The sequence below is a fragment of the Oncorhynchus clarkii genome, chromosome 3, assembly GCF_045791955.1.
Source record: "Oncorhynchus clarkii lewisi isolate Uvic-CL-2024 chromosome 3, UVic_Ocla_1.0, whole genome shotgun sequence".
NCBI classification, from domain to species: domain Eukaryota; kingdom Metazoa; phylum Chordata; class Actinopteri; order Salmoniformes; family Salmonidae; genus Oncorhynchus; species Oncorhynchus clarkii.
This window is the reverse complement of record NC_092149.1, coordinates 26,269,735-26,291,292: the sequence shown is the minus strand read 5'-3', so window position 1 is coordinate 26,291,292 and position 21,558 is coordinate 26,269,735. Positions and strand designations below refer to the sequence as shown.

The 21,558-nt window shown below is 43.5% G+C and overlaps 1 protein-coding gene across 4 annotated transcripts in view; it reads right to left on the bottom strand.

Annotated features, from left to right (window-relative positions):
* LOC139391918 (rho guanine nucleotide exchange factor 2-like) overlaps nucleotides 1–21,558 on the bottom strand; it is a 56,220-nt gene that overhangs the window by 11,889 nt on the left and 22,773 nt on the right. For all 4 annotated transcript variants that reach the window (XM_071139531.1, XM_071139535.1, XM_071139550.1 and 1 more), the window contains one exon: nucleotides 2,353–2,515. In XM_071139531.1, coding sequence (XP_070995632.1) covers nucleotides 2,353–2,515 — 163 coding nt within the window. The remainder of the gene's footprint in view (nucleotides 1–2,352; nucleotides 2,516–21,558) is intronic.

The window sequence follows — 21,558 nt, the reverse complement described above, 5'->3', positions numbered from 1 at the left end:
GTGTTAACACACGTCAGTGTGGCAGATTGCTTGTTAATCTCCCACACTCCAACTGCCAGATGCACTATTTCCAGATTACAGTCGGGGAGCGAGGTAGCAGCTGTGTATTGGGGCAAGAGGGGGGGGGGGGGGCATCCACCAAACAAAGAGAAAAGCCCCTCTCTCAACAGACAGTGGGCTTCATCATAGACCTACTGTATAATCTCCTGAGCCTGCATTCTGTACTGTATTTACACTATAGCTACTTTGTCATTCTCTATCTCTATAGTGAGTCTTACAGGTCTAATGGTTGTGTTCCATCTGATTATAACATATTAGCAAACTGAGATGACAGTGACACGATAACACAGGAATTAATAAAAGGTAAAAACTGTGAAAAATATTAGTTAAGTTTCACATAAACCTCCAAGACAAACTGACTATGACTGACCCAAGGCATGCTGCCTAAACCAATTTAAATTCTTATCTAAATCAAATAGACTCTTGACTGAAAATATCTTAACTGGCTCAGAATGTGAATATATGAACTGAGAAGCCAACAATGGTATTCCCAACCTGAAATAGCCTCACACCTCAGTTCTCTCTCCTACTTAGGCATCCGCTCTCTTTCTTTTCCCCTTTCTCTCCATCTCTCCAGTGTAATTTGCAATGATAATGAATTCATGCCCCCTTCAGCCCAATACGCACAAATACACACCCAGACCTGACCCTCTGAATATAATTATGCCCCCAACCCAAATCAATAGCCTATGATCAGTGTTCTATCTAAACTACAGCTGTTGTACCTCTTACACCCAACTGCAATCTCTGTGCCCACCGTCTCTCTCATTCTCAAGTACCGGAACTCTCTCTCTCTCACACTCACGGGCACCCCCCCCCCCCCCCCCCCCCCCCCTCTTCGGCAGCAGACATGTGTAATCAAACCCCATGCCAAGAGCCTTCCCTCTCCCACCCCCATGCCCCTCTGTACCCCTTCCCTCCCTCTGTGCTCCCCTTCTCTGTCTGTCTGTCTCTCTCTCTCTCTCTCTTTCTCTTTGAACCTGGTCTTCAGAGCCGTAGGGGTCAAGGTAACGAGGTCGAAGATGGAGCCACTATTTCCTCAACTTGAAGGACAACAAACTTCATCCATACATCAATATTCAATCAAAATAGGTAATAGGGCTTGATAAGAAGACAAAAAGCATCCCTCTTTCCCTTTAGGAATGTACGTTTGGATGGATTTAATGATAAATACAAATGTCAATCGACTATGACTGTTCACAGTATGGACTTCCTCTATCTCAGGCAAACTCCTCTCTGTCTGTCAATGTCATCATGCATCATCTATACAGCTTTGTCTCCTACTCTGTCTTTCTGGCTCACTTGTTTGTGAACTAATATCTCTCTCTCCCTCCCCTCTGTCTCTCTTGACCTGAGAACTGATGGCCCCTGAGGAGTCTTTTCACTCAATATGTTCTCCTCTACCTCCACCTTGCACCTGTCTTTCCCCCTCTTTATCTGTCCACCCTTCTCTCTGGATCTTCCTCTATTTGTTTGCCCCGTTTGCCCTGGAGTCTGCCTTCTCCCACTCCACCCTCTCTCCCTCTTTCTTTCTCTCTTTCTCCCCCAGCTGTTCCTCCAGGCCAGTGGAGAGAGGGGCAGGCCGTCTGATCTGTGCTCCCCACACACTAACACTATTGTCTGGGCCGGGCAGGGGAAGGGAGAGGGTTCTCCTAGAAGGCAACAGCTGATTGATTCTCAAAGGGAGGGAGGGAAGGAAGGGGAGAACGAAGGGAAGCAAAGAAAAATACTCTCTCTGTTTCCTTCTCTCTTTTTCTCAGTTATTTCCTTCTTTTGATCCATCTCTTTGGCTCATATGTCTCTTCTACCTTTATCTTTATTGACCCACACGTCCTACCCCACCTCTCTCTCTCCACCCATATTGTTTGAATCTTCTTTTCCTAGCCCCAATCTCTCTCTCCTGCTTCCTCCTGCTGTTCTTTTGTTCACCCTTTCTCTTCCCAAGAAGAAAGAGAGACAGTCACACTAGACAGTCACTAACCTCTCTCACACACACACACACACACACACACACACACACACACACACACACACACACACACACACACACACACACACACACACACACACACACACACACACACACACACACACACACACACAGGTCACAAAGGTCATCTTCCTAACAGTTCAATATGACAACCCTGGGGCAAGATGTCTGTTGGTCCTGATCTGGTGATGCATCAATACATCAATACCCCAATAATGTTGTCGCTAATAACATTAGGCTTTTGTCTGGGCCTTGTGAGTGTATGTACTGCCTACAATAATGTGTGTGTGTATGGTACTCACTGGGGCAGCTGAGGGCCTCTTTAGCGGTGATGCTCTTGTTGCAGGCGGAACAGAGGGTGGTGGCAGACACGGTGAGGGAAGTGAAGAGGTGTCCGTTGCTGTAGCGCGCCTCCCGCTCCCGCGCCTCCTTCTCCCTCTCCTTCATCCGCTCCTTCTCTTTGTTCTGTAACCAAAGACACAAATCAGCGCCAACCGATGCAATCTGTGTGGATATGAACTGTTTTAACTCTCGCTCATCTCACACTGTCAACCGTTCTGGATATTCCACAGCTGTGAGATGCTTGTCTCGTACTCAGGTCTCCTCATACTGTATATGCAGCATGCACTTTGTTTCATAGAGTAAGTTTCACTGAATGTGGACAGCTGGTGCATGAGGAATTGTAAATGTGGTGTTTTCAGGAATAGTATCTCTCTCCCTCCCACTCAAGGAGATTGACAGCCTGGGGACTGTCTTTAATCCCATTGTTACACTGCAGGGCTCTCCATGCTGCCTCAGCATAACTCAAGTGTATTCAGTGTGAGTCTGTATTTAAGCAATTGCGCCTGCATGTGTCCTTGTGCATCTAAGAATGTGTGTGTGTGTGCACAACGCTAATTAGTATAGGTGCATTTGCAATTGTGTAGGTGTGACTAAAATGTGAATGTTCCAGTGTTACTTCGCCTCTGTAACATCCAGCTGTTCCTAGCATGGTGCCTAATTTTATACCACACATTTTAATGGCAGCCTGTCTGTCTGTGTCCAGACCAGAGCACCAGTCTATGCTGCTGGCTGTGACTCTGGTCGTGCTGCTAAGTAAGCAGAATGGTCAGGTACCAAACAGCTTTTCACAGCCGGTGGCCTTTTAGTCACAAACTAATCTCCTGATGTTGTGAACACAGACAAAGTAGTCCATCTTCAGTGGCTTTGTCACTCTCTGTTTTCCTAAATGCTCTCAGCTAATTATCAACTCAACAACACGTGGTGTTACGATGAGATTGAACCCAAAAAACGTTCTAACTGAAGAAACCTTTTGGAAGCCTTTTCTCTAAGAGTGCAGACTTCAGACCCTTGACGTACACATAAGGAAAGCTAACCCGGTTGGTTTATCATAATGGGCAGCAGATAGGTTAAACTCATCGGAACGTGCCACACAACTATAATGTTATCGGAAAGAGGAAGAGAAATAACGAAAAGAGGGATTTGTCAGGGGTTCCTTTGAGAACCTAAACAAAAGGCCTGGGGGCCCCATTGTGAGGAACTCATTCAGGACATGTCCTCCATGGCACCATCTCAGGGGTATGTAAAACACACCCAAAGGAAAGAAAGCAGAGAGGAATGGAGGAATGGATGGAGTGAAAGAAGAAGGGAGGGGAGTTCAAACCCATCCATTTACATTAGCTAATTAAAAAGGCAACCCGCCAAGATTTTGATCTGAGGTGAAAGTGGCGGAAAGAGACTCAAGGGTAAGGACATATAGGACACACTGACACATGCAACATGCTGGTGTGATGACTAGCTACAGTTGTGACGCTGTAATGACGGTGGAATGAGGTGAGACGGGCAGGGAGACAGCTTAGGTCCAGGACACCGGGTCCACTTTCAGACCCTCATGTCTAAACACACACAGTATGGACAGTAAGTAAACCACATTTACATTCACTCCGGTTTGAAGAGGATGAAAACAGGTGCACAATTTGGCACTGGGCACCAAGCCAATGCTTGGTAAATCTTTCTAAGCTTCTCGGGAAGAATTAATCCATAGAGTTTAACTGCATCCATGTAGCGTCCATCGCCTAGCAACTCCTGTACAGTATGTCTGAGGCGGGCTGGCTTTAATGGCGGTGGGATGAGCACTGCGGCAGCATGCTCTAATCCACTCTGTCCCCGCAGAGCAGAGGTAGGTTAGTCGACTGTTACCAAACTGCCTACCTCGCTATTATTAATGCACAGTCAGCTCCATCAGTCAAGACCGCCTTATTAAGACCTTTTTCTATAGAACTGACTCTTACGCTAGACATCTGGCACACTGACTGAATTTCCCCCCTCCCCCTATCCATCGCTCTCACACACTCGCTCCCTCTCCCTCTCTCGACTCCTCTCTTCTTGTCTCTCTCTATCCTACCCTCCTTATCACGCTCCTCTATAGTGGATTAACAGACTGGATTAGAATCCTCTGACTCAGGGCGGATAGGGGATGGTGTGAAAGACGAGAAAGATAGATAGTGAGCGATAGGAAGAGAGAGCGAGAGAGAGAAGAGTGAGTGAGATTGCTAAGAGCATTTAATTGAGTGAAAGAATGCCACATTGCAGTTTTTGAAGAGCGGCGCTGCTGGTAAATTGTTACCAAATGGGCGTAATGACTTTTTAATGAAAAGAGGGTGGGGCAGTGGGGAGGAAGAGAGAAGCTGCGGTCATAGACCAGGGATTAGAAGATACTATTAAGGGGCGGATTAGGCAACAGACTTAACCTCTGCCCAAGCCTTCCAGATATCGAACCTTACTCCACTGAGGAATTTACACTGTTGGGAGGATGAGCAGAGGACAAAGCCTTCTTGCTCTTTCTCTATTTGGTCTCTCTCTCCCTCTACTTAATTAAAATGTCTTTATTGCATGACAATAGACATATCACAAGGAAAAGGCTAGGAAGTAAGACTGGGAAAGTGTGTACTATGAAGAAATTAAGAGTTCATTTCCACGACGCTATATCCACAAATGTTTTCATCAGAAAAGATTGCTTCTGGGTACCGTCATGTGTGTGTAAAATATTACTGTTCTCAGATTTTTCATTCATAGATTTTAGAATTATATGAAAATGTGTTTAGCTGGAATGGAATGTTCATATCCTGTATATTTGACTGTGATACGTGGTTGTCTCACCTAGCTATCTTAAAATAGCTAAGTGACTTGCCTAGTTAAATAAAGGTTAAATAAAAACATTGAAATAAATGAATGCACTTAAGAGCACCTGCTAAATGAATAAAATGTCAATGGTGAATGTTCTACAGACAGATCTCATATACAGTGGCAAGAAAAAGTATGTGAACCCTTTGGAATTACCTTAACTTCTGCATAAATGGTCATCAAATTTGATCTGATCTTCATCTAAGTCACAACAATAGACAAACACAGTCTACTTAAACTAATAACACACAAATGTGTTTTCATGTCTGATTTCAACACACCGTGTAAGCATGTATGTGAACCCTTGGATTTAATAACTGGTTGACCCTCCTTTGGCAGCAATAACCTCAACCAAAAGTTTTCTGTAGTTGTGGATCAGACCTGCACAACGGTCAGGAGGAATTTTGAACCATTCCTATTTACAAAACTGTTTCAGTTCAACAATATTCTTGGGACATCTGGTGTGAACCGCTCTCTTAAGGTCATGCCATAGCATCTCAATCGGGTTGAGGTCAGGACTCTGACTGGGCCACTCCAGAAGGCATATTTTATTTTGATGAAGCCATTATGTTGTTGATTTACTTCTGTGTTTTGGGTCACTGTCCTGTTGCATCACCCAACTTCTGTTGAGCTTCAATTGGCGGACAGATAGCCTTACATTCTCCTGCAAAATGTCTTGATAAACTTGGGAATTCCCTTTTCCGTCGATGATAGCAAGGTGTCCAGGCCCTGAGGCAGCAAAGCAGCCCCAAACTATGATGCTCCCTCTACCATACTTTACAGTTGGGATGAGGTTATGATGTTGGTGTGCTGTGCCTTTTTCTCTCCACACAGTGTTGTGTGTTCCTTCCAAACAACTCAACTGTAGTTTCATCTGTCCACAGAATATTTTGCCAGTGGCACTGTGGAACATCCAGATGCTCTTTTGCGAACTTCAGATGTGCAGCAATGGTTTTATTGAACAGCAGTGGCTTCTTTTGTGGTGTCCTCCCATGAACACCATTCTTCTTTAGTGTTTTACGTATCGTAGACTCGTCAACAGAGATGTTAGTATTGTTCAGAGAATTCTGTCTCAGAGAAGTCTTTAGCTGACACTCTAGGATTCTTCTTAACCTCATTGAGCATTCTGCGCTGTGCTCTTGCAGTCATCTTTGCAGGATGGCCACTCCTAGGGAGAGTAGCAACAGTGCTGAACTTTCTCCATTTATAGACGATGTCTTACTGATGAACATTAACGCTTTTAGAGATACTTTTGTAACCCTTTCCAGCTTTATGCAAGTCAAGAACTCTTCATCTTGGGTCTTCTGAGATCTCTTTTATTCGAGGCATGGTTCACATCAGGCAATGCTTTTGTAAATAGCAAACTCAAATTTTGTGAGTGTTTTTTAAAGGGCAGGGCAGCTTTAACCAACATCTTCAATCTCGTCTCATTGATTGGACTCCATGTTAGCTGACTCCTGACTCCAATAGGCTTTTGGAGAAGTCATTAGCCTAGGGGTTCACATTTTTTTTCCAACCTACACTGTGAATGTTTAAATGATGCAATCATTTGTGTGTTATTAGTTTAAGCAGACTGTGTTTGTCTGCTGTGATTTAGATGAAGATGATGTCTAATTTTATGAACAATTTATGTAGAAATCCAGATAATTCCAAAGGGTTCACCTACTTTTTCTTGCCACTGTAACTGTATTGGGGGGAAATGCATTCATTCATTTTATATTGATGCCACAAATGCATACTTTGTACAGTTCTTTTAACCTAGCAGTGGCACTTATTTCTCTGAGAGTGAGTAAGAAGTGAGTAAGAAAAGTAGCATTATTTGTCTTTCTGAAATGAAACCACCAAGTGATAGATTTTAAACAAATACATGTCTATCATTGAACAACACCATACCATGAACACAGACTGAAGAAAATCACTCCAATCTCTTCCATAATTTCTTTACAACAATAAAAACTAATTTACCAACATTTCTGAAAAAGGATATACACTGAGTGTACAATACATTAGGAGCACCTTCCTAATATTGAGTTGATCCCCCTTTTGCCTTCACAACTGCCTCAAGTCGGGACATGAACTCGATGTGTCGAAAGCATTCCACAGGGATGCTGGCCCATGTTGACTCCAATGCTTCCCACAGTTGTGTCAAGTTGACTGGATGTCCTTTGGGTGGTGGACCATTCTTGATACACACAGGAAATTGTTAAGCATGAAAAACCTAGTAGCGTTGCAGTTCTTGACACGCTCAAACTGGTGCGCCAGGCACTTAAATATTTTGTCTTGCCCATTCACCCTCTGAATGGCACACATACACAATCCATGTCTCAATTGTTTCAAGGCTTAAAAATACTTCTTCTAACCGCTTTCCTCCCCTTTTATCTACATGGATTCAAGTGGATTTGACATCAATGTGACATCAATAAGGGGTCACAGCTTTCACCTGGTCAGTCTGTGTCATAGAAAGAGCAGGTGTTCTTAATGTTTTGTACACTCAATGTACAGTGTATAGTCCCCCTCCCCTCCTCCTCTCTCATAGGATTCCCCTGTATCAGATCTCTGTCCTTGGCTGACCCTCAGACTGTCTGGACGCCAGAGGAGAGCTACTGGTAAAAATCTGTAGTCGACTTGTTTATTAAACTGCCTCTCCCGTGCTCCTGGCCAGTCTGAGAGGAGACCACATCACAGTGTGTTGAGTTAATCAGCCTAAGGAGGCCTCTAGGGTCCATGACCCTACCACCGTAAGATCTCACCCCCAACCACAAGACCCTGAGATAACACCCTATTTGGCTGTACAAGCGTCATAGGATCAACTTCTCAGTGATGATCAGATGAAGGCCTAGGGATTCAATCAAACATGTACTATGGAATGTTTGATTGTATTACAGAAAACACGCACTGGGAGAAATATCTCCTTTGAACTTCGTACACTGAAAAAAAGGCTATCACCACCAAACAGGATGTTGAACCAAGATTACATCATAATACCTGTATTTTTACATCCATGTTTCAATCTAAAATTAGATACTTTACACACGTGCGTCAGGTGTGTCTACAGAGAATGAGTATCCTGCACAAGGCCATAAAAGCAGTATACAAATCTCACCTGGGGATTATGAACCAGTATCCCCTCAGGTCACAAGCCTCTACCTTAACCACCACTATGCCATTTAACAGTATCCCAGTCTGAACTCTGACCCCAGACAGATAAGACACAGAGATACAAGAGCTGTTAACATGCTGCTGTGGTGAACAACACAAACAACCAGCAGGTCAATAAACCTGCTATAGGGGAGTGATCAGAAAAATGTATGATGAGGGCAACGTTCCTTGTTATTTTGGATGGAGGAGTCTATCGTAGACTTTGTCTCTCAGTGGTCGAAGAGCACCTTTGGCCAAATTCAACCAGCCAGCCACTAGCATGGCTAATCCTTTGTTTGGTAAATTCATATTAGACTTGCACTGATGTCTATATAAGGTGGCATGTATTACTTTTTTTTTTAGATGGGAGGAAGTTAACTAATTGGTTTACTGTAAGCAATGAAGCTTGGGTATGCTGCTGGGATCTGGCTTTATTGATGCTAATGGTTAACCAAGAGGTTGGCATGACCAAGAATCTAGCCAAATAGATACAGATACACAGTGCTAGGCAGTTAACATGGAGTTCTGTGTGTATGCAAAGACATATACTGAGCAAAAATAGAAAAATGCAACATGCAACAATTTCAAAGATTTTACTGGGTTACAGTTCATAGAAGGAAATCAGTCAATTGCAACAATTCACTAGGCCCCAGTTTATGGATTTCACATGACTGGGCAGGGGCACAGCCATGGGTGGGCCTTGGAGGGCATAGGCCCACCCACTGGAGAGCCAGGCTCAGCCAATCAGAATGAGTTTTTCCCCACAAAAGGGCTTTATTACAGACAGAAATACTCCTCAGCACCCCCACTATAACACATGGGCAAGGGTGCAGCCATTGGACTTGGGAGAAAGGCCCACCCACTGGGGAGCCAGGCCCAGCCAATCAGAATGAGTTTTCCCCCACAAAAAAAGCTTTTTGTGCGTATGGAATATTTCAGGGATCTTTCATTTCAGCTCATGAAACACGGGACCAACACTTTACATATTGCGTTTATTTTTGTTCAGTATATAATAAATAGAATGAACATTACTATTTAAAGCAATTGTCAAAATGTTTTTATGCCACACGTCCATTTCTGATGAGTCAGTTTCCAAGTGTCAACCAGTTTTCCTGCAGCAACAATAACACTTCATATTTATCATGACACTTCTACAAAGTCTAGCATGCACTTTACTGGGCTGCCATGACAGATGAGGTCAGAGGAGTTTCAGATGAGATGGACAGAGAGCCATATAGATTCTTCCCTTTCTATTTCTATGAAGGGTGCTATCTGGAAGCGACAAGACTCAGGAAGTCTCTGTTCCCTTTCAGACTGCGATACTGGCATCTGTTGTTTTCAGGGGACTGAACACATGTGCAGATGCCTGAGAATGTGAATGTGCTCACTTTTGGTCCCTCTATTATAAGCTTCTATGAAGACATGTCATTCACTCCCCTTCCTGGAACCAAACAGCCTCAGAGACTCAGACACAACAAAACTAAACAGGAAAGGGAGAAACAAAACTCACAATGTGCCTGAAAAACATAGTTTGGAAATGGGTTTGTATACACAGTCCAGACATTTTTGTAAAAAGCAGTTTTTGTCTCAGTAATCAGTTCTGCCAAAATGTCCATGCTAGAGCTTCAGTGTTGACATCACACACCGGAAGTTCATTATACTGACTTCCTGTTTCATGGATAAGGCAGTGGAGCCAGAGGAGAGCTTGTTAAACTATTTTGTTCAGTCTGACTGACTTAGCAGACATTTTAGGCATTTTTTCTATCATATAACTGGATATGTAGTGAATGTAGGTTAAGCAAAGAACAGTGAAAACCCACTGGGCAAAGAAATGGTTGAATCAACATTGCTTCCATGTCATTTTAACACTAAGATTCAATGTAATGACGTTTAATCAACGTGGGAAACTGATTGGATTTGTAAAAAGTCATCAGCGTAACAGAATTTAGGCTTTTTCCAACCAACTTTTAACCTAAATCCAATGACATGGTTACATTTTTTGTTGATTTCACGTTGAATTCAAGTTAGTTGACAACTCAACCAAATGTAAATCAAAACAAGACATTGAAATGACGTCTGTGCCCAGTGGGAAGTTCAAATCAACTAGGAATTTGAACCATAGGCCTTCTACTAACTCTATGACTGGTAACTAACTATAGCATGGATGCTGTAAACATAAATGTTTATTAACTTATAACAAATAAAAAGTTCAATAAAACAATGTTTAAAAATGCATTAAGACTGTAAATACATTCATCATGTATTGCACATCAAGTTGCTCATAACACTGATTCAATGCTAAAATAAATGATATAGCTTTGTTTTGATGTGTAGGCCCACTATTGCTCTCCCTTAAGTAACTCATTATCCACAGAGTGTAGTCATAAGTTATTACAGCCAGACAATAACAAGCTTGGCTGATCCTTGTTCCGGTTGACTGAATAGCTTCGGCTGTATCCTCTCCTCTGTTTATGTGTCATGTATTCGTTTTGCCGACACACTTTCAACCCAGGGTGTAGAGAGAGCATACAACCTGATGGAGAGAAGGGTTAAACCGTGTGACGCCAGCTCACTGAAGCGAGATCAGCGCAGTCTAATCTGAGCCGTGAATAAGTGGTAAACTAACCTCAGAATGACATCACTAACTAATGATGAGACAGAAAGTCATTTGTGCACAAAGGATTCCCAGAATACCACACTAGAATGACCTGCATACAGAAATTGAAGTTGAATCTGAAAACAAATGTAAACGTGACACTATTGATATACAGTGCCTTGCGAAAGTATTCGGCCCCCTTGAACTTTGCAACCTTTTGCCACATTTCAGGCTTCAAACATAAAGATATAAAACTGTATTTTTTTGTGAAGAATCAACAACAAGTGGGACACAATCATGAAGTGGAACGACATTTATTAGATATTTCAAACTTTTTTAACAAATCAAAAACTGAAAAATTGGGCGTGCAAAATTATTCAGCCCCCTTAAGTTAATACTTTGTAGCGCCACCTTTTGCTGCGATTACAGCTGTAAGTCGCTTGGGGTATGTCTCTATCAGTTTTGCACATCGAGAGACTGAAATTTTTTCCCATTCCTCCTTGCAAAACAACTCGAGCTCAGTGAGGTTGGATGGAGAGCATTTGTGAACAGCAGTTTTCAGTTCTTTCCACAGATTCTCGATTGGATTCAGGTCTGGACTTTGACTTGGCCATTCTAACACCTGGATATGTTTATTTTTGAACCATTCCATTGTAGATTTTGCTCTATGTTTTGGATCATTGTCTTGTTGGAAGACAAATCTCCGTCCCAGTCTCAGGTCTTTTGCAGACTCCATCAGGTTTTCTTCCAGAATGGTCCTGTATTTGGCTCCATCCATCTACCCATCAATTTTAACCATCTTCCCTGTCCCTGCTGAAGAAAAGCAGGCCCAAACCATGATGCTGCCACCACCATGTTTGACAGTGGGGATGGTGTGTTCAGGGTGATGAGCTGTGTTGCTTTTATGCCAAACATAACGTTTTGCATTGTTGCCAAAAAGTTCAATTTTGGTTTCATCTGACCAGAGCACCTTCTTCCACATGTTTGGTGTGTCTCCCAGGTGGCTTGTGGCAAACTTTAAATGACACTTTTTATGGATATCTTTAAGAAATGGCTTTCTTCTTGCCACTCTTCCATAAAGGCCAGATTTGTGCAATATACGACTGATTGTTGTCCTATGGACAGAGTCTCCCACCTCAGCTGTAGATCTCTGCAGTTCATCCAGAGTGATCATGGGCCTCTTGGCTGCATCTCTGATCAGTCTTCTCCTTGTATGAGCTGAAAGTTTAGAGGGACGTCCAGGTCTTGGTAGATTTGCAGTGGTCTGATACTCCTTCCATTTCAATATTATCGCTTGCACAGTGCTCCTTGGGATGTTTAAAGCTTGGGAAATCTTTTTGTATCCAAATCCGGCTTTAAACTTCTTCACAACAGTATCTCGGACCTGCCTGGTGTGTTCCTTGTTCTTCACGATGCTCTCTGCGCTTTTAACGGACCTCTGAGACTATCACAGTGCAGGTGCATTTATACAGAGACTTGATTACACACAGGTGGATTGTATTTATCATCATTAGTCATTTAAGTCAACATTGGATCATTCAGAGATCCTCACTGAACTTCTGGAGAGAGTTTGCTGCACTGAAAGTAAAGGGGCTGAATAATTTTGCACGCCCAATTTTTCAGTTTTTGATTTGTTAAAAAAGTTTGAAATATCCAATAAATGCCGTTCCACTTCATGATTGTGTCCCACTTGTTGTTGATTCTTCACAAAAAAATACAGTTTTATATCTTTATGTTTGAAGCCTGAAATGTGGCAAAAGGTCACAAAGTTCAAGGGGGCCGAATACTTTCGCAAGGCACTGTAGTTTGAAATTTACGGGGACATATGCCAGTGGTCCCCAATGAGATTATGTTCCTCAAATTACATATGTAAACAATCAAAAACCATTGTGCAGTCGGCCTCCATTTGAGTTCATCAAACTAAACCAAGGTGTGTCGGGCAGGAAGGGCTGTCCTTGCGACATCACAGGAAAGTCCCCTTGGCATGCCATAACAGAGTTAGTGGTAGTCAGCATGTGGACATACACTGGGAGAACAAAGCCCTTTTGCCTTTGCTTGCGACACAATCGGTCTGCGGAAGCCCAGGATCTCCTTCAAGTTAACCCTGTGTTGTGCGTGAAGAGCGGAGGCTTAATGGCAGTCCCTCTGTTCTAGGAGAGGAGGAAGGGGGGGGTGGGTCTTATTATGGGAGAGAGTGTGCTTGCTACTGTTCGCTGTAGCAGAGAGAGAGAGGCTGAGAGAGACGAGCCCTGGTTAATGGTCCATAAACAATGCGCTTGTCTGTTGTCTTTCTCATTTCAGATGACATCAACAGCTTAGAGTGAAAAAAAATGGTATCTAATGATTAATTAAATATCCTCAGAACGACCTTTGTGAACAAGCACGGTCACCAGTCGCCATAGCACGTATGAGTGACAGTAAAAAAGAGTGATGGAATAGCTACACTACGAAGTGTCACAGCTTGATCAGATCGTCAATAGCAACATGGAGTCTCTGCCTAAACCCCCCAAAAAAGGAGTGAAGTTAAAGGTATTCACTGTCTAGACAAAAAGTCCTCCTCCATCTCCTCTTAGGACATCTAACAGAGAGAGTGAGTACGAGGGAGAGAGAGAATGAAACAGGGATACCTAGGAAAGAGGGAGAGGCTTGGAGGGGAAGACCCACAAGAGCAGGAGGCTGAAACGAGTGAAGGAGAAAAAGAGAGACCTAAGTGAGAAATAAATGGGCCTGGGATGAAGGGGGAGGGGGGAGGGAAAAGAAAATGCAGACAGATGGAGTAACCGATACAGGGGGAAGAGAGAGAGCCCCAGAGAGAGGTAGAGAGATAGAGAGAGTGATGTGGCGAGGAAACAAAAGAGGAGAAGAGAATACCTGACACAGCGAGAGAGCCTAGCAGGTAACTGGATTTCAGCGTGTATTGATGGAGGAACAAAGAAATAGAGAGCAGACAAAGAACACAAAGAGAGATGGAGAAACTGGAGACACTGGGGAAGAGAACTACTGGACGTGTTTAGAACTCTATCCTAAGGGTTACTAAATGTATTGGAAAAATACATTGAGTGTGTGGATCCATAGTTCTCATCTTAGTGTGTATATTCAGTACGTGCATGCATATGTGTGTGTGTGTGTTTGTGTGGCAGCAAAGGGGAGGCATGGATATAGTATCTTTGTGCTGCATGTGTGTGATAGCAGGGGAAGGTGGTCATTATAATAGTGTGAACGTGTCCATCCTTTGCATGTTCCTGTAGGTGAGGAGACTACAGACGTAGGATCTTAATTTGAGCCAGTTTGCTACAACAGGAAAATAACCTTGCATGAACAGGAAATGTGGATCATAATTAATGGAAATATTTTGTAGGGCAAATCAAGCCTTTTAAACCTTGAATAACCTACAAGTTTGCAATTAAAATTTGCAGCAACAAAAGAGTGATCAAATAAAGATCCTACATCTGTATCAGAGACAGATGGCATCCATCATGAGGCTTAGTACACTATGACCTTGATGATGTGAGGCGAGCCCACACAGTTATGTGGGAAAACAAATGTCTGCCCCCTAGTTAGCACCTGATTGTCCCAAGGGCACATTAATTAATAACAAGTACAGCTACACCCCCCCGCCCACACACACACACACACACACACACACACACACACACGTGTAGGATCATAATTTGATCACCCTGTTGCAGGAGAACTTTCCTGCAATGGTAAACATTAAATGTATTTGAGGCTTAAAAGGCTTCTGAAGTTTGTAATTTCCACTAAGAAATTTCAGACCTGATTTTCCCGTTGCGAAAAACATATCAACCCCTACAAAAATGTCCATTCATTATATCTACATAATAACTCACATTTCCTATTGTTGTAGGATTATTTTCCTGCTGTACCAAACTGGCTCAAATTAAGATGCTACATCTGTACACACACATATTATACACACACACACAAACTGACTTATGGAACAATTCCTTACAAAAGGAAACAGTAGAGAGAGAGAGTTGTTGCCCAGTAGGAGTCCACATACCAGTGTTTTATGGTTACAACTATTTCCCCTAGGTCTTATTTCTACCACTACAACATAAAATAACAGAAGCATCTTAATCTGGGGAAATCTATTTTTCATAATCAATAAACATATTTAATCCTTAAAAAATGTTGCTAACTATCAACTAAATCAAATCAAATTTGATTAGTCACATGCGCGGTATACAGGTGTAGACCTTAGAGTGAAATGCTTACTTACGAGCCCCTAACCAACAATGCAGTTAAAAAAAATATGGATAAGAAATAAAAGTAACAAGTAATTAAAGAGCAACAGTAAAATAACAATAGTGAGACTGTATACAGGGGGGTACCGGTACAGAGTCCATGTGTGTGGGCACCGGTTAGGTAATATGGTAATATGTACATGTAGGTAGAGTTATTAAAGTGACTATGCATAGATGATAACAACAGAGAGTAGCAGAGGTGTAAAAGAGGGGGGGATGCAAATAGTCTGGGTAGCCATTTGATTAGCTGTTCAGGAGTCTTATGGCTTGTGGGTAGAAGCTGTTTAGAAGCCTCTTGGACCTAGACTTGGCGCTCCGGTACCGCTTGCCGTGCGGTAAGCAGAGCCGCTGGAGTCTGACCACTTTTAGGCCTTTCCTCTGACACCGCCTGGTATAGAGGTCCTGGATAGCAGGAAGCTTGGTGCAGCTGTAGAACATTTTGAGGATCTGAGGACCCATGACAAATCTTTCCAGTCTCCTAAGGGGGAATAGGTTTTGTCATGCCCTCTTCATGACTTTCTTGGTGTGCTTGGACAATGATAGTTTGTTGGTGATGTGGACAACAAGGAACTTGAAGCTCTCAACCTGCTCCACTGCAGCCCCATCGATGAGGGGCGTGCTCGGTCCTCTTTTTCCTGTTGTCCAAAATCATCTCCTTTGTCTTGATCACATTAAGGGAGAGATTGTTGTCCTGGCACCACACGGCCAGGTCTATGACCTCCTCGCTATAGGCTGCCTCGTCGTTGTCGGTGACCACAGGACAAAACATAAAATGGAATGCTCTTGGTCTTTGTTAGCCTACTAAACAGAGGCATCTGGGTATTTAGGGTTACTGCTGTTTTCACTGAACAATATTCCAGTTCAGTGCACCGCTTCAATTCAAAATGATGATCCCTGAAAGAAGTGCCTTTTTGTCTGTCTGTGATGAGAACGAAGGAGAGAGGAAACAGAGCTCAGATGGTAGGCCAGGTCCTTTCAGCTCCAGCTGTGATAACCATCTATGCCCAGACAGTCATTTCAGCATGGTCAGAGAGAGTCATCACATGCTTTGTGCTAATATTAATTTATATTAGTGATCGGGGAAAAAAATCTATGCAGTTACATATTGCAATATACATTTTGGACAACATTATATCAATACTTGACTCTAGCCCTAATTTATAGTCTCCTTCTGTGTATTTCCCACTGATAAGTACGACTAGATAGATTTTCACTAGTAATCCTTCTATTCAGATCAGTGCTTATGAAAGCCAGGATAATGTGATGAAGCTACAGTATTTCAGTCTGCTGGGTAATTACTGTAACAGACTCAACCCAGTAGCAGCCACTCAGGGGGAGTGTGAGGGGGGCACTGGGGCTATTGACTGGTCATCAGGTTCACATAGGGTGTTGTTTGTTTTAAGAAGCTCTCTGATGAGTTCACGTCCTGTCCCTCTGCCTTTAGTTAGTTTGGGTTCCACGCCTGACCCCCACTCAGTCACCTCTAGTGGGGGTTTCACAAAGGCAATGCTAAGACTCCAAAGAAAACACCTGTAATAAAATGCTAGCTATTGCAACACCCAAACCCCCTAAACAAAGTCCTTTACCTACAGACTACTAAGCACCCCTCCACCTATCCTTATTTCTCCTAAATGTTTTCTTTCCCCCCGCTCTTTTGTAACTACTCGCTAGTCTGACAACTGAAGTCTTCCCCTGATCTATGACCGCCGAGAAGAAACGAGCATGGCGTTTGGCTGGAGCTATGTGGCTGAGTAGCCAGCCAAACCTGTCGCTCTCCTCTTCCTCAATCTCTAATCCTCCTCTCCTGCTCCCTCACTTTCTCTCCTCCCTCCACATGTGATCGGTCCATTCCCCTGCCAGTCTAGTCAACAGCTGTGAGGTGAACCCATGGTCCGTTACCAGGCTGACTGGAAGAACGTTTTCACAGCCCCCTAAAGCAACACTGTTGACACAGGTGCAGTCACACACTGGTGACCACAATGACAGTGAATGATCTGTCGACAGAAGGTGAGATGGTGTGTCCATGTGTTTGTGATTATGTCTCTGTTGGGTGTTAAAGTGTGTGTAGTAGTAACCCATGAACACAAGTGTTTGTGTGCGTGCATGCATGTTGTATAGTGTATGGTCTGTTTGTCTGGCTTTTCACCCCCCCCCCCCCCCCGACCCCCTACCCACCCCAACTATAACCAAACCACCCACTCTCTAATTCCCTCTGCCACATCACCTCTCTCCCTCTCCGTTCCTTTTTCTAATGTACTTCTCATTCCTCTCATATTACAACCTTTGAGAAAGCCATTGTGGAGATGTGTGTGTTGGTGAGGTGGGCAGAGAGGGAGGTGCTGTATGGAGGGAGAGAGCAAGAGAGGGTGAGAGAGCGAGAGGGGGGGGGGGGGCAGAGGGGACAGGTGAGGTGCTTTGTCAACATCAGTCACACACTAGCCTGTAACCGGATCCTTGCTGTCCCTAGAGCTCTGAAAGCACACCAGTTATTATATCACTCTATTCGCACAAATCGAGTGAAAAAAAACATGCTACATTTGCCTGACCCTCATTGGTCTGTAAAAGCTGGAAGAGTTGAAACCAAGCATGTTCCCCACCAAACACAAAGAAAGGCCTTGTTCATTGATACAGGCCAATTGTCTTCTTTATGAGGTAATTCAGGTTATAGGATTTGAACTAGTAAATCAGATAACCAATCAATAACCTTCAGCTGCTGCTTTCTACCCAGACCTCCCTTGGCCAACAAGCCTACAGTCTATCATCCCAAACACACCTTTGCCCAATCCGAACCGTAACCATTATCCAGTAAGCCTTGGACCAGCTCTCCATCTCTTTCCTCTCAATGATTTTAACACCACTTCTCACTCTCACTAGGGAGCAAGGGAACGTGGCCCGAGATGTTGATGTTTATTTCCCATTTTCTCTTTCATTCTCTTCTCTCTTCCTCTGCCCTTAACCTTCCCTCTCCATTTTGTCACATGACTGAGCAGTTCAGGCCCATTAACTGGGCACTCCTTACTCCTGCAGACATATGATGCATGCCCACTTTATGAGTCTGAAGAATGGCCCCTCTACGGCACTGTCTGAAATGGAAGCTGATCTAGTACTGGGCCCATATAAAATACCATGAATGGAACCAACAGGTCACCATTTAACCTAAATTAATAACCATTTGGAAGGCTACATGCCACTTTGACTAGGTTTTAAAAATATATATTTTTGGTTTAAAGAGTAAATAATGACATCCGCTCACTTGTTCCCTGCTTGTATTGTGGTCTTTCAGCATGTCACACACAGATGTAGGATCTTAATTTGATCATTCTTTTGTTGCTGAGAATTGTTCTGCACAACAGGAAATGCAAAGTTGTCGTGTATTCAAGGTTTAAAAAGGCTTCTAAAGTTAATGTGTTCTACTTAACAAATGTCAGACTTGATTTGCTGTAACAATTGTTTTTGCATCAACCCCTAAAAACAAAAAGGTATGTTCTATCCATTGTAATTCAATGGTGTCGGTCTGTCTCCCTTCATTGGGCTGCAGATCTGAAGAAGGAAAGGCTACAGGTCATAAGTCATATTGGTATACCGGGGGAAGTGAAGAGTGAGGGTTAGATTGCAGGTTTCTGAGGTCACATGATCAAAGGCTTCGTTAAGATTAGGGAGCTTATGGCCTTGGGTTTAAGGACAGAGCGCGGTGTGTCAGTCTGACAACTAGAGTGTGTGCGTGCACGCATTTCTGTGGGCGAGAATGAGTGTAGGTATTCCATTTAGACTCCCGGCTATTGTTCCTGGAGGCACTGACCACTGGAGCACATAATGAGACTAGAACAGGCTGATCAAACAGACACTCCTCGCCTGTCTCAAACAGATATACGACAACACAAGTGCCCAATGCCTGCCTACCCATTGAGCAACCCACACAAATTAAACACTCGCCCTCAAAATGTGATTACCAAAAAGGTAAGGACTGACTCACCTCCTGTCTTTCTGACTCACCCAGACACTTTCAGCCAACTACACATCTCATAATATTAGTCTTCCAGGTAGATTTAAAACTCTGATATACGATTTGGCAATAACAGTGTGAAGTGAGTTATTGGCACAGCAATGAGGGAGAGATGATGTGGCTAAAGCCCACCAGTCAGAGCCATTCCCCAACTGGTACAATGGAGACCCTGTGACAACTGACAAGAGAGCTTCCTCCCTCTTTCTCACACACGCACAATATCTTTCTCTATCGTCCGCTATCCCTTCCCAACCTCTCCGATTCTCCCTCTCATTCCATCTCTTTCACTCAGACCCCATCTCTCATCTTCCCCCAGGGCTGTATATGTCACAATCCCTTCTCTGTCCTGCCCCACATTCTACCCAATGATGTGCAACTTTGCTGGGGTGCATAGGGTCCAATGAACAGCAATGAAACCCCCAAGAGAAAAGAAAGGGTTGGGTTGTGAAATGCATGAAACATGGGATTTCTGGCTGATCTGAATGTATGCCAATGCCAAATCTCTTTCTCTCACACATACACACAGACCAGAAGTGTGTGTGTGCGCGCATTTGTCTGTGTATGTGTAGACATTGAGCCCTGGGGTATTTCATATGTGACTGTCTGGCACTAGGAGTTTGTATTGGCATGTGGCTCCGTGTGACTATGCATGCCAGTCCTCATGCCTTTCCGCCAGTCACATCTGCTGGCATGTGTGTGTTTGGGTCTGCTTGTTCTAGTGGGGGTGGGGGTCACAACACCGAGATGCTAAATTAGCTTTGGCCAAAAGGCTGAAATCCCACAGTCAGGCGAAGAACACACCCCCCTCCCCCACACACACACACACACACGTGTTCACATTCAAACAAATACGTATGCATGCACACACGGACATCTCACACTCTAACCTTTCTGACTCAGTGGGCATCACCTACCAACATTTCCCCTGAACACAATGACACAAACACTGGAATTTAAGCTAGTAATGTTGCCAGTGGAGAATATGTTTTTCTACATTTGGACTTCTGACTACTTGGCTGGGTCTTACAATCTATGCTCAAAACAGCTGTACTTTCTGCACAATCCTGCTCTAACAAAACCTTATGTTGTGGCCTTCCCCATTAAAGGTTAACCAAGCAAAAGGCTACACAAGACAGAACTACATTGACACTTGTGTTTCCATAGGAACTTACCTGTAAACATCTGAGCTCTGACTTCAACCACACACAAAGCAGTGAGATACAGTGTCATAGTATACACACAGACCAACCTCACAGTACACATCACACAGAGATAGTAGCACACATTCGCTGTACACACACACACACACACACACACACACACACACACACACACACACACACACACACACACACACACACACACACACACACACACACACACACACACACACACACACACACACACACACACACACACACACACACACACACACACACACTTTACCTTCTGATCAGGAAGCAGTAAGATGAATTAAAACTGCTGCAATAATGATAGGCATAAAGCAAGAGGAGCATATTACACCTGTATAACCTGTCAAAGACCAGGAACACAAGACAACAGGTTATACACACCCTCCGGGGGTAGACAGGCTAACGCGGAGAGAGGAGGGATATGTACTATTGCCATGTTCTAAGACTATAAAATAGAGCCAAAATATTTCATGCATTAAAATGATCCTATGGGGACTTTGTTGAAGATAAGAGCTGGTCCAGATCTGGATCCAAAGTGGTGCAGAAGAGAAGGCTGGGAAAGGGAAGTGAACAGATCATGTGGACTAAACGGATGCTAAACTTGTAGAAATGTTTCTGATTTAAACAGGTGTGAAGGGACAGTAAACAGCATGACCACACTTGTTTAGTAGAACTCAGACACACAAGACAAGGAGTGATCTGCACACACAAACACATTCAACGTTCTGATCTTTTAGCCATACCATACACAAAACGAGATTCAAAAGGGTTCTTTCGACTGTTCCCTCTGTGGGAACGGTTCTACCTGGAACCAAAAATGGTTCTCCAAAGGGTTCTCCTACGGGGACAGTCAAATAACCCTGTTAGGTTCTAGATAGCACCTTTTTTTTTTAATAAGAGTGTATTTGAGAAACTACTTTTTCAATTTGGATATGTCAGTATCTGTGTGTGACCTAGTACTCTGCAGCACATGAAGGCAACACACATCCACAACTGTGCTATATTCCACTCTTGTCACTTTCAGAGTGCTTGATACAATTACTGCGAAACAGAGACAATGTATCCTTATCGTCATGCTGCAGCAACCAAATCACATGGCGAAGACAGACAACAGAGCCCGGGAGACT